The 13,629-nt window shown below is 36.4% G+C and overlaps 1 protein-coding gene across 7 annotated transcripts in view; it reads left to right on the top strand.

The window, feature by feature from the left end:
* PTPRK (protein tyrosine phosphatase receptor type K) overlaps positions 1 to 13,273 on the top strand; it is a 575,029-nt gene extending 561,756 nt beyond the window's left edge. For all 7 annotated transcript variants that reach the window (XM_058307405.2, XM_058307403.2, XM_058307411.2 and 4 more), the window contains 6 exons: positions 939 to 1,112; positions 4,032 to 4,163; positions 4,283 to 4,408; positions 6,849 to 7,012; positions 7,511 to 7,646; positions 11,772 to 13,273. In XM_058307405.2, coding sequence (XP_058163388.1) covers positions 939 to 1,112; positions 4,032 to 4,163; positions 4,283 to 4,408; positions 6,849 to 7,012; positions 7,511 to 7,646; positions 11,772 to 11,825 — 786 coding nt within the window. In that variant the 3' untranslated portion in view covers positions 11,826 to 13,273. The remainder of the gene's footprint in view (positions 1 to 938; positions 1,113 to 4,031; positions 4,164 to 4,282; positions 4,409 to 6,848; positions 7,013 to 7,510; positions 7,647 to 11,771) is intronic.
* The last annotated feature ends 356 nt before the right edge of the window (positions 13,274 to 13,629 follow it).

Below are 13,629 nucleotides of genomic sequence, written 5' to 3'. Positions count from 1 at the left end.
CTTACCATCCTAAAATCCTCAAGATTGAGGAATGAACAAACATAAGGGGAGAATGCAACTAGGACCAAAGTAGACTTATTATTATTATAGTAATGGAAGAATTTGTAATATTGATATAAAGATAGGTCACCAGAGGTTCTGAGGGAAGGGAGAGGGAAGAATAGGTGTAAGATGGGGTATTTTTGGGTCATTGGAATTGTTGACATGACATTGCAATGGCAGATACAGGCCACTATACATTTTGTTAAAACCTATAAAATTGTGTGGTGCAAAGTGTAAACCATAATGTAAAGTAGACCATGGTTAGTAGCAATGCTTCAGTATTTGTTCATAAGTTGTAACAAATGTACCACACTAATGAAAGATGTCGTAATGGGGGAAAGTATGAGAGGGGAAGGGGTGGGGTATATGGGAATTCCCTTTATTTTTGATGAAACTTTTATGTAATCTAAAACTTTGTTAAAAATACAGAAAAAGACAAGAGTAGCTGTAGAAATTTAACATTTGATTCTTTGTCCAGTGCACTTCCCATGATGCTACAGCCTATCTTCAAATAAGCCATGTCAGAAGGTTCTTACAAATGATAAAATTTCCATCTTCGATGAAGGGTTATTATAACAGGCTACCCAGATTGTCTTCATTTGGTCAGGCAATGCATTTTGTAGGTAGCTGTATTGCTTAACTTCCACTTTCCTTTTAAGATAGGACACATTGAACAAAGTGCTTTTTTTTTTTTTTTAGTTTTTTGTGTGTTTTTCTCAGCCTTCTCAGCCTCCAACAGCTTTAAGTACAGAGTCTATCAGCTTGTCAGAGTGGCAAATGCCATTACTTTGCACAAATCTTGCACTTTCTACTTGGCCTCCTCAATACTTGATGGATCTGTGTTGTGCTGTTAAATGGGTCACTGTGTTTGAACCTGGGTTCCCTTTTCTTTTTAGACATTGAATTCAGTCACCCCTCGACTACAAGCTGAGGACTGCAGTATAGCATGCCTGCCAAGGAATCACGACAAGAACCGTTTCATGGACATGCTGCCACCTGACAGATGTCTGCCTTTTTTAATTACAATTGATGGGGAGAGCAGTAACTACATCAATGCTGCTCTTATGGATGTAAGAAACTACCCTCTTTGTTCATGTAAAGTGCCATGAAAAGCAACATAATGTAACTCATTACGGGCTAGTTTTCTTTTCTAGGAAGTTAAATGGCCTGAAAGGAAAACTGGAAACTTTCATTAAAATGCAATTTTTTTTTGAGAATGAGTTTGGATTTCCCCTACAGGGATTCTTAGAAACTATCATTTATATAGCTTCATTGTAAATTTGGAGCTTGTATGTCAATTATTATATTCTCTATAGGAAATATCTGCAGGTGATAATTTTCAACTTAATTATTTTCAGAAAAGAAAATTATGCTTCTCCAGTTTGATTACAATTAAGAAGGAATTTTTAAAATCACAGACTGCCATATTCTACAGAAGTCATGTTAATTTGGGAAATTTCAATCTTTGACATTTAATGTTCTAATAATTTACAGCTAACATGTTTTATCGGATGTTAATTAGTAGAGATTATTTATAAGTAACTTTAAATCTGTATTTCAGCTCAGATTAATATATGGATAGGGAAGACGTCGGGTCAGCACTTACATCATAACCAAAGAACTCTCTTGCCCAACTTCTTGTAATAAACTGCAGAGTGCAAGCATGTATTTAGTGTGTTTTCAGAACAACATGAAGAGAGTTTTGAATTATGTTTTTGGCCATCTTGCTTTGGTTGCCTTGGGAAGAACCAAAAAGGATATCAAGGTTCAGAATCCTTTTCAACAGTTTATTGTCCACATTATGTAAACATTTTTTGCCCTTTAACTTATGAAACCAATGCAAAGAAATTTAGAATCAGGGTTCATTTCTTATGGCCTAATAATGAGGATTCTAAGTTGTCCCTATTGTATTTTGTAAAAATTAACTTCTATAAAGTAGTAGTCTGGTACAAGAGACTTAGAAAAGCCCACATTCCACTTCTATAAATAGTCTTTTTGTCACTTATTTTGCTCTTTATGCTGCATAGCAGAATAGTCAGAGGCAAGCTCAAGTAAACCATTCCCATCCTTGCTGTGACCAGAGTCTTGCCTGGCCATTAATCACATCCACTGAAATCACACTAGATCCTTACTATACCATTTCTTTTCCATTTTCATTGTCAGGAAAGGCAAGTATACTAAATACAGAAAGGACATGCAAGACTTTGCATCTCTGAGTCTAGATTTGGAAAGAAAAGTGTTATGTGAAAAAGGGAAAGAGAAAATAATAATATTAGGAAAAGTATCGATGCCTTTGAATTTTTTCTTTGGCATCTTTTTTTTTTTTTTTTTCCATTTTCCTGGTTGTCTTCAAGCCAACATTAATACTGAAACTTGTACTCCAGCATCTCCTACTTTCTACTCATTTCCTATGATTCGAAAAATATGTACTTCAGAGGGGAAATCCTCGGTGGCTTTAGTAGTGAGGTTGGACTTCCAGAGAAGTATGGTTTGGTTTGGACTGAAGAACAGGGCTCATTGCTCAACCTTGCCGTGATCTCTGTAGTTACTTTAACATGCGTTTTTGCCTTGGCTGTGAATAACTAGGAGCTAAGGCCAAGGATTGTGTGCTCCTGTTTTAACTGAGGAAAGAAATAGGAACTCTTCAGTCTTCTCCCGTGTCATCTCCTCCACATTCATCTTCCCTTCCCTGTGACACAAAAAATCAGCAAACAGCTTGTCAGCCTGTTCTGCCTCACTCTTCCCAGGGAGCAGACATTTAAATAGGAGGAGAGCTTACTCTTGAGCCTTCACGCCTTTCTTAGGAGACACCGGTCCCAGCTGCCTGTATAACTCTGTAAGGCTTGAGGTCATTTAGAATTAGCAGGTTAATTACCATCTCCTCAGATTTATCTGCAGTCTTCCATGGAGTAGAATGCCATGGTTATCAGCATGTCTCAAATGGTGGTTAAGATCAATAGTGTGAGGATCAGATTTTACATTGATGTTAAGACACTTGAAGCACTTTTAAAGAGTAGTATGATGCAAATGACTTAGAAGAACCCTGACAGTTTTTAGTGGCATTAAAAAATTATATCCCAGACAACGGTCTAGGTCATTTTTTTTACAAATCATTAGTTTACACCATTACATAAAAGTAATTTTCTCTGAAGAAGTACATGTCTATTTTAACATCTGTAGAATGACAGATTGTCCAGACCACATGAGCAAAGTTTTTAGCGCCCTCCCTCTGGGAAGAGACCATGAATTTGTGTCCCCATCAAAGGACACTTGGTGGACAAGGAGCCTTTACTTGAGTGGGGCTAGGAAGTGCATAGGTTGAGAATCTTAATGATTTAAACTGTCATTATGATCATTGATATACATTGGAAACTATGGAAAGTGGTTTTCCTATAAGATGTATAAGATATGCTGATAATATCCTATATAATATAAATGCACATGAGTTTGAAGCACATGTGGCTTTTCTTATTTGGTGTGAAGGAGAGCCAACAGTTACAAGCACATGACAGTTGATAGATAGATAGATTGATTAATAGATAGATATACAGAGAGACAGGGAGAGAGAAAGTCACACACCAGAAAATGTTGTACTTATTTTGCTTTCAACCTCTCAGAGACTGATTACCTTTGGAAAACTGAACCAGCCTAACAGGTACCTCATAGATGACCTTAGCCTCAAGAAGTTATTAGTTTTTCTTTTTTTTCTTTGTCCTGTGTTTAGTTCTTTCAACAAATTTAAAGTTCAGTTCTTGTCTTTGGACTTACTGCCAGGGAAGATTGAACTCTTACCATCAAAATGACTCATTACCAGTTCCAGTACATTCTAGTGGTCCAAATCTGTTATTCCCTGGCTTATGCAGCAGTCTGGTTCAATGTCTTCATAGAGCTATTAGGTCCCTACATTTGAAAGGTAAGACTCTACTTGTACAACTGATCATATGTTTTAAGTTCTTGTGTTTTTCTCCAACCACCTTGTTTCTTCACAGAGCTACAGACAACCTGCTGCTTTCATCGTCACACAGTACCCTCTGCCAAACACTGTGAAAGACTTCTGGAGATTAGTGTATGATTATGGCTGTACTTCCATTGTGATGTTAAATGAAGTCGACCTGTCCCAGGTTAATGCCTTGTATACAAGTTAATACAGTAGTAATAAAGGCCATAATCGGTGTTATACTATCCAATTAGAATAAATCATGCCCATTTTCTTTTTCCTCTCATGACACTGCTCACCCAGGGCTGCCCTCAGTACTGGCCTGAAGAAGGGATGCTGCGATACGGCCCTATCCAAGTGGAATGTATGTCTTGTTCAATGGACTGTGATGTCATCAACCGGATTTTTAGGATATGCAATCTAACAAGAGTAAGTCAGCGTTCAGTTATTCTCACTGAGCTGATCCCCAGCAGGAGTGACGATCATAGCCATGATGGTGAATTCCATTCAGACGACAGAGAAAACAGATTTAGTAAGCACCACATAGTCAAACCCAAAGTAATGACTCTTACGCCTTAGTGCAGGAACAAACATGCATTCAGGAGAAATGCCAGAAACTTGATTTTCTAGGGAGGTGCTAGAATAACATATTGTTTCTGGAAATCTAGATTCAGGTACACTGGCTCAATCCAATGTGAATGCCTGGGTCTGGCCCTGAGTAGTGCTAGACTTCCCTCAGGAACACCTGCATGTTTTATTAGTGTATGTAGCCCAGAAAAAGCTAGCAGTTGAAAATGATGATACAAAAATACCAACAATAGTAATAATAACAGAGAAGCTGTCCCTCAGCAGAAAAGAAGGGCATAAAGAAATGCCCAGGCATGAAGGGAAAGGTATATCACAGCCAGCACTGATTCTCCTCCCACCCAAAATTTTGCCTTTCTAAACGTCCCACCTCTGGCTCATCCCTGATCTGTAAATAGAACCAGATCTGCTGTCACTTTGCATTTTCCCAGGAATGAACTTGAAACTGTCATCCTTGCCCTGACTCTTCATGTGCTTTTCACTAAATGACAAATTAAGTTTAGGGGGAACTCTCCTTCCAAAACAAATGTACATGAATAAAAACTGATTAGATTATGGAACCAAATGGCAAGCAGAATTTGGAAAGAAAGCCTTAGTAAATTTCATGGAGTTTTACTCTCTAAAGAGAAAGATTGCTCTGTTTTTAAAATACCAGCTCTGTGTATGCCTATTATTTTCAGTATGTGATTAGGATTATTTGTCATGTTCTAATGTGTTTCATAGCAAAATGACTATATGTGTGCCTGGTTAATAAGTCTATGAATAAATAACTATAAGCAAAGGATAAGATCATACCCAATTCTATAGTTCATTTTGGTGGAGAAAAAAGGAAAACTCCAATCATGTCATAATAGTCATGCATATCTTAGATGTTAACATAAGTGGAATTACATTATGTCTGCACATCTGTTACATTTTTGGTTCCAGTAATTTTTCAGCTGAGAAACAAAAGCTGTTGAACTAAGAAAGTAAGACCCATTTGTTTATCGAGCTGATTATTAGGAAAAAATTCTAGGAACTGAAATCTCTATTACATTATCAGCATTTTATTTATTTATTTATTTTATTTTAGTTCTTCTCCATTTGGTGTATTGATCCCTATTCCCTTTTTTTTTTCTGTTCCTAATATCACCATTTAATATCATCCATCCATAAAATATTATGCACCCACATCAAATTGGGTATACTAGGGAAGTCCTACCAAAAGATACATGAGCCCTTATATGGAAAGCTTCAGATCTGATGCCTTATGCTATATGGCTTATTTATTTATTCCATAGTCTCTTACATTTTCATTTCAAAGTATAAGATTTTGATTCATACTTTCAAAAATAATACTCTTTGAAAACTATTATGCTAGGTTCTTGTGATATAGAGTAAAAAGGGAGAGGAAGAAATGATTCCTTGTCCTTAAATTTGTATTTTATTGGGGAAGACAACATTAAACAACTCATTATCATTTATTTACAAATATGATAAGTTTTACAGAAAAAAAGTACAGAATACAAAATATTTACCTCAGTGATCTGATGTTGCTGGGAGAACAGAGACAAGTTCTTTGAGGAAGTGATGTCTAAGCCAAAATCTAAAGAATCATTAGCAGTTGCTTGGGAATAGGGTAATCCAGCCATGTCCTGGTTTACCTGTGATTGAGAGATTTCCCAGGACACATAAATTTCAGTATTAAAACCAGAAAAGCCCCAGGCAGACCAGGGCAAGTTGGTAACCCTATTTAGGATTGAGAAGGACAGGAAGAAGGAAGTATTCAGGGCGAGAGAACAGGATGTGCAAAGACCCCAAGGCAGAAAAGAATATGATTTGATCAGTGGATTAAACTTGAACTTGAATAGTGTATAAGAGTGAAGGAAAGGTGGGGGAAGGTGGCAGAGCCCCAATCATAGAAGGATTTTTAAGCCATGGTTGGGGTTTGGATTTTATGCTAAGATTATTTGGAAACCCATGTGGCATGCCAATTACAAGATCATACTTGCATTTCAAAATACTCAGGATGGCTTGATAAGAACGGATTGGAAGGAGAAGGAAATGGGTTTGAACATTATTTAGGAAATAGAATCCTGGGTATTAACTATTGAATTATGGGGGTTGAGGGAGGTATAAAGGATGATTCTCATATTCCTTGACTGTGGAACTTAGCATGTTTCTGTCGTGGTGTGTAATATTTAGAATATTCATTGGCTAGACTTAATCAGATGTAAGTATCATTTAGTTCATGGCATTATTGATGTCCCAACTTGTTTACATAAAAATCCTGTTCTCTCTGCAGCCCCAGGAAGGTTATCTGATGGTGCAGCAGTTTCAGTATTTAGGGTGGGCTTCTCATCGAGAAGTGCCTGGCTCCAAACGGTCATTTCTGAAACTGATACTCCAGGTGGAAAAATGGCAGGAGGAGTGCGAGGAAGGGGAAGGCCGGACGATCATTCACTGCCTGTGAGTACGGCAGCTTGGCTTGGCCGCTCAGGAGCCTCGGTGTCATTGCTTTGCCTTCTCCATGTAAAGGGGTATCCAACTCATACCTTGCAGACCTACATAGTCCTTTTTAAATAGATTTCCTGTCACTGGATCTATAATTAACCACCATCTTTAATTACCTTATTTTTTTAAATACAGATTGTTTTAACTATGTTGAACACAACTCTGAATCATTTCTCTCATTACACAGTTTGCAGGTAGATCAGAATCTCAAGGGGTCTAAGTTGAAGCAATCTATGCCTGTAGCATAGGTGTAAGCTGCTGAGCTAACCTCATCCTCAAGTGTCCTCCCTCTGTACACTGTGCATGTCCACACTCACATACGGAGCTAAATTTAGAGGTGAATGGAGTAAAGAGCCAACATGATCATGTTTTCTTTCCCCAGCGTACATAACAGCATGACCTATGGCCACCAAAAAATGCCATCTAAAATGCCTTTGCCTTCTTTGCTTTCAGAAATGGTGGTGGACGAAGTGGCATGTTCTGTGCTATAGGCATTGTTGTTGAAATGGTGAAACGACAAAATGTTGTTGATGTTTTCCATGCAGTAAAGACACTAAGGAACAGCAAGCCAAACATGGTGGAAGCACCGGTGAGTCACGGGACCTTGTACTTCCAAGGGACTGGAGAAGTTAGCTCGTCACATACTTACTTGTTGATGTGACTTGATACATACCCAATGTAAATGTGCCTTTACTGATCACTTGCTGGGTCTCCCCCACTATCCACAGAAAGTCAGTCACAATCACATGCAACTGCAAGTGACAGAGAAAATGGTTTTCATCTATTTGTTCTAGCCATAACAATGTCACTTGGTGCAATACCCTTTGGTAAATGGTTTAATAATAAGAATAAATTCTCCTCTCTAGTCTGTATTCTCGTTATTTCTGTTTCTTAGAAAATACTGTTACCTGGTAAATATTAATCTGAGGGATGCACTGATAGGTTTTATCAACACTTTTGACACACTTTAAAAAAAATTTTTTTTTAATTTTTAAAGAAGCCTTAGATGACATAAATGTTACATAGAAAATATAGGGGATTCCCATATTTCCTACCCTCTTTGCCTCCCACATTTTCCCACATTAACAACATCTTTCATTAGTATGGTAAATTTGTTAAAACTGATGAACACATATTTTAGCATCGCTACTAACCATGATCTATAATTTACATTATAGTTTACAATCTGTCCTGCCCAATTTTATAGGTTATGACAAAAGGTATAATGGCCTGTATCTGTCATTACAGTGTCACTCAGGACAATTCCAGTGTCCTGAGAATGCCCCCATGTTACACCTATTCCTCTCTCCCTCCCCTCAGAACCTCTAGTGGCCACTGCCTTGATATCAATGATACAAGTTATTCCTTTGCTAGAATAATAGTAAGTCTCCTTTAGCCTATTGTTCAGTCCCCAATTGTGAGGATCTTGGGATGGTGATTTAGTCATTATCCATAATTTATTTCCTTATCAAGTGTTAAATCATTAAACTGTCCTTGATCGTTTCCAGCTTTTAGCAACTATAGAGCACCATTTTGAAATCACTGCTAACTACAGAGTCTATAAACGAGTTTTAGTCTGCTGTCAATAGAAACTAGTGGTTGGAAGAGGAAAACTAATAGTCAAATAATTAAAGTACTTAATAATTTATTTGATATTTGATCTTTTACTTAGAGAAGATTTTAGGGATTGGGGTGGAGCAGACTGGATTAAATTATTACTACACAGGTTGGAAACCAGAATTAGGTACTTGTAAATAGAATTGTTACAGCTTTATCATAGTAGGGGAAAACCATGTGTGTGGCCCATTTGGAGAAGTACCTCTTAGATGGTCATTAACCTGAGTCAAAGCAGGGAAGTTGTTGAACCACGCCCATGTTGGGCAGCTTCTGTCCGCTGTGGCTCCTACGTGTAAATAGACCCTGACTTTCTGGGACTAGGAGTGATGATTCTTTTTACTACTGTGTGCTGTACGGACCCCATCCATGAAACGTTTGCTTTTAGGTTAGGTTGCTCAACTGCTGACACAGAAGAAGTAAGTTGAGGCAATCCTTGGCCCCTTAGCAAGTCAGTTCCAGCTCTAGGCAACCCAGTGAGTGGCACTGTGGAGGGAAGTCGACTTCCTCATCTAGTGAAAGCATGGACTTACTCAACCTGCTCTTTAGATCAGCCTTCCCTGAAGAACCCACTGCCTTATCAGATAGCTACCTCTGCAGTCAAGGGAGAAAAAAAGGATGTATGCTTATTTATACTGAAAGTGGTCTTCTGTTTGATTAATTTTGAGTGGTATAAGTGCAATTTGGTTTTTTTTAGCAACCTTTTTTTTCCTTTCCCCATCTTCATGATATCAGATGTATGAATACTTTGCACACTCTGCTAGTGATAACTGCTGATTTAATTGTTACTTTGACTAGTCTTTATGATCATTGGTAGGTTATGGCAGAGACCTCCCTTATTTGCATAACACTTTCTAAAATCCTCAGAACTCCAGACCACATAGTTCATATGATGCTACTTTAGTTTTCTAAGGCTCATAAAATCAGAACACAGCCTCTACATGTTTATAAAATGTGAGTTAATAGGCATGTGTATGTGGGGACCCATGGAGGGGTGCTATAAGCCAAGTAAGAAAAAAAGTTAAACTTCTCTAACAAGTTTTACTTTTAAAGAGAAAGAAGTACTTCTGTGGTTTACACGTATGTGTGTGGTGGAATCAGGCCTGGTGCACCTGTGTACTTACACTCACAGAAAAGTAAACCAGAAAAACCAACGCATCATTGTTGCTTGCCCTACATTTACCAAGATGATCAGATAACTAAAACGAGCAGTTCAATAAACCTTTAAGGTATTTTCACCACTTCCTGCTCATGGATTGTTCACACAAGAGGTGCAATGCTTCATGAGAGAAAATCTGAAGAGTGAGGTTTATTACTGTTTCACTTTTACAAATAATAGACTTCTATCCCTTCTCCAAATCCCCTCAAATCCCCTCTACCCCATTGCAACCTTATGGTGGTTTTTGCAGTTGTCTGAACAAAATGATGTCCATTTCAGTTGGTATACCTGCAATGGAGATGGAGAAAGGGGGATAGATTTGAGATACGTGAGAGGTAGAAGTCTCGGGTCTTTCTCACAGATTGGATATGTAATGGTTGGTTAGCTAATTAAGATAACAGCTTTAAGGTTTCTCATTTAAATCCCTATCTCAGTCTCTCAGATCAATTCTTTTTAAAATCATCAGTGGGGCAGATCCTGGCCTCTGAATTCACCTCTTTACCTCTAAACATAATTCCGGTTCCCTACCATTACTTTAAAAAACAAAACAATTCTGTGGTTAAACTCTGCCATTCTAGAACATACTAAAGATTAACTATTTTCCTTTATATTCATTCACATGTATCCTGCCTCCACACCCCAAATTCTGATGTGTTCAATCTGGATCAATGATTAGTACAGTTGAGTTGGATAAATCTAGCAAGGAAATTTAGAGTGCAAAGAAAATTGCTGGAGACCAATTAAAAGCACAAGTACTTTTCCTTTCTTTGGATGCACTTGCACAGTGGTAGGCTAATTTAAATCCCTCCCACTTGATAATTGGGTACGATTGATAAAGGCCTCTTGGGGAAAATAGGTTATGTTTGTTTTTGTTTTTTAACCCTAGTTTATTGCTGGAGACACCTAGGATGTCTCTTTAGAAATAACCTGCTTTTTAAATTGGTCTGTTGTTCTGCAGTTCAACCTGAGTTGGTCTGAGTTGGGGGGGGTTTCAATAAATTACATATTATAAGTAATAATTTAGGGTACATTCTGAAGTTTTCTAAATACTTGATAATGGAGCAATACAGATAAACTTGGAAGGGGAACAAAAACTCATTGCCAACCAAGTTGCCTTAAATATATAAAGGCAGCACAAATAAATGTTTGTAATTTAAGAACCATTAACATAATTGAAAAATTTACTTGGGTATTCTGATGGACCAAAAACTGAGTCAGAAATTAAGAACTTATAATTGAGAAATAGCAATTTAAAATGGCTGGCTTCTCTTTGTTTTTAAATCCTAAGGTAATGATTTAAATGAAATGTGGGAAATAATATTTGTACATATTCATTATAGCATTATTTATAATAGAAATAAAAGCAATCTGACAGTCAAAAAATCCATATTTTAGATTTTATTGTATTTAAGTTATCTTCAAAGTAATGTTTAATAACATGGAAAAGGTACATAACATAATGGTAAGCACAAGAAAACAAAATATAAAATTATATTCTGAAATATACATATATAATTATACCTACTCTGAAATAATCATTTGAACCATGCATAAAAATAGACCGAAGCAAAATAAGGTGATTTTCTTCCAATAACAGAATTGTAGAAACTTTTTTCTGAGTCTTTATATTTTTCTATGCTAGGAAATTTTTCTATAATGATCTGGTATTATAATCACTAAAAACTTTCTGTAGATTTAAAAATAATTTGATAAGTAAAAAGGAGACAAAGATAGCCTTTTTACATCAAGCTTCTTTTTCTTAAACAGGGATCATTAGAATCATGTAAAATATGTATAAAACAAGATATTAAATGTATATAGAAAAAGATATATCATTCTTGAATAATCTAAACTGGCTGTTAAATATTTATTGGGTAGTTATCATTCACAGTTAGCCTTGTTTTTAACTGTTCTCATCCCTTTTGTTTTAACATCTTTCAGGAGCAGTACCGTTTCTGTTATGATGTAGCTTTGGAGTACCTGGAATCATCTTAGTCGGGTGAGACTTTCAAAAGTGCATCCAGACAGAATCCTGTTCATCTGTTGAGCCAGCAGTTGTTGTACCTGTACACCTGTGCAGAAAGATTTTAAAGTGGGGGGTGGGGGACTTTTACATCTGAGAGGTAAAAGTATTTTTCTTATGAAGTTGTGTATCTTAATAAAAATGATTCAATTAGTTTCTATTACTGTATTAAAGCATCACTGTTTCGTGCCACATAAACTATATTTTAAAAGAACCAGATTCAAAAGAACTGGTCAAATGAGAACTTACCCGTGTTTATACAGTTAATATGCAGCCTTTTCTCTCCTGGTTTCGGTAGAGCAACCACCCTTTGTTGCATGAATTAATACTTCCTATGTGGCATTTTACTCCCCTTTCAAGGTTAAAGACATTGAATCTTTAAAGGATGAAGAAAGAAAAGCTGTGCAAATTTAAAGTAAAGTTCATTTTTTTATATGTTACAAGTGTAGCAAATCTCTATATAAATATATAAATATATATAGCTGGCTTATTTTCTTTTAATGTGCAATGATGGCTGGATCATTTAAAGTTCTTTTTAGATAATAACATAAGCCAAAGACTCAAGTGTAAATATGTTGATATGGAGAAAGCACATTATATTTATTGGTTACTCGCATTCCTTTTTTGATGGCTAAAATACTACCACCACACAATCATTTTTTTCCCTGAAGAAAGCTTTTTCTTTAGCTAAAATCAATTGTAAACAATTTTTGTAGATTATTTTTTGTATGTTTTAGTGTAAGTAGAGGACAAACTTTTTATCCATAAACCAGGAAGCAATGGTCTTTATAGTGATTCTCTTGTGTACATGCTTGTGAATTAAACTTATGTAAAACCCCTTGGCAATTGGGTCTTCTAACACAGGACCAAATTAAAACATTTTGCTGAAAATGTATAGTTTTTCAATTTTGTGAGGTAAATAATGGTTTGGTGATCACAGATGAAAAATGCACACATTCAAAGGCCTTGCTGAGGATGTGAACAATGTTGAACTCGGCCTTTACTAAATTGTTTAACTTTGAAAGGAATCGATCTTTTCAGCCTGTGGCCAAGCACTGGTCAAGAAAACAAGATGGCAACATTTATGCTTTCAGGGTCAAGTTTTAGCAAACTGTAAACTGTTAAGGTGATGAAATGTTTCTTTTGATGTTTACATGCACAAGCTTTGGGTTCTGCCCATAGAAAGTGTGAATAAATCAATTCCAGATTCCTGTTTTGTGCGTTGTCATGAGATTCCCAAGTGAACCTTTATAAATGTGGTCTTGTTCACACGCTCCATGTAGCTGTAACTCCACATCATCAGCTTGCAGTTTATTGACTAAAGCATTCCAGTATCCTCTTTCTAGATTGCCAGTACATGACATGGTGCTTATAAAAATTTAATTAAAGTACGAGTGAAATAAAGTTTTTATAATTACAACATTTATTGTTTGCACATTATTTTCTGCTCTTAATTTTCATGTTTTCACTTCCAAATAAATAGCCTTTTCGTATACTCATTGACACAAGTAAACCAAAAAATTCTATTAAAAGCAAAACCAGAGTCCAAGAACTAATTTCTTCCTTTCTTTTTTTTTTTTTCTTTTTCTCTCAATTGAATGCCATGAAGTCCAGGTGACATTTATGTAATACGGATTTCCTTTTATCTTCCTTGTAACAATCTTTGCAGACAGTAATCATTAGCCCTGTTTTATAGATGATGAAATTGAAGCTAACGAGAAAGTAAATGATTTGTCAACATATTCAAATCTGAGTCTCACTTAGCAACTCACTCTG

This window comes from Dasypus novemcinctus, chromosome 11, assembly GCF_030445035.2.
Source record: "Dasypus novemcinctus isolate mDasNov1 chromosome 11, mDasNov1.1.hap2, whole genome shotgun sequence".
In the NCBI taxonomy this organism is placed as follows: Eukaryota; Metazoa; Chordata; class Mammalia; order Cingulata; family Dasypodidae; genus Dasypus; species Dasypus novemcinctus.
Note: the sequence above shows the minus strand (reverse complement) of the source record. Positions and strands in the feature narration are given on the sequence as shown.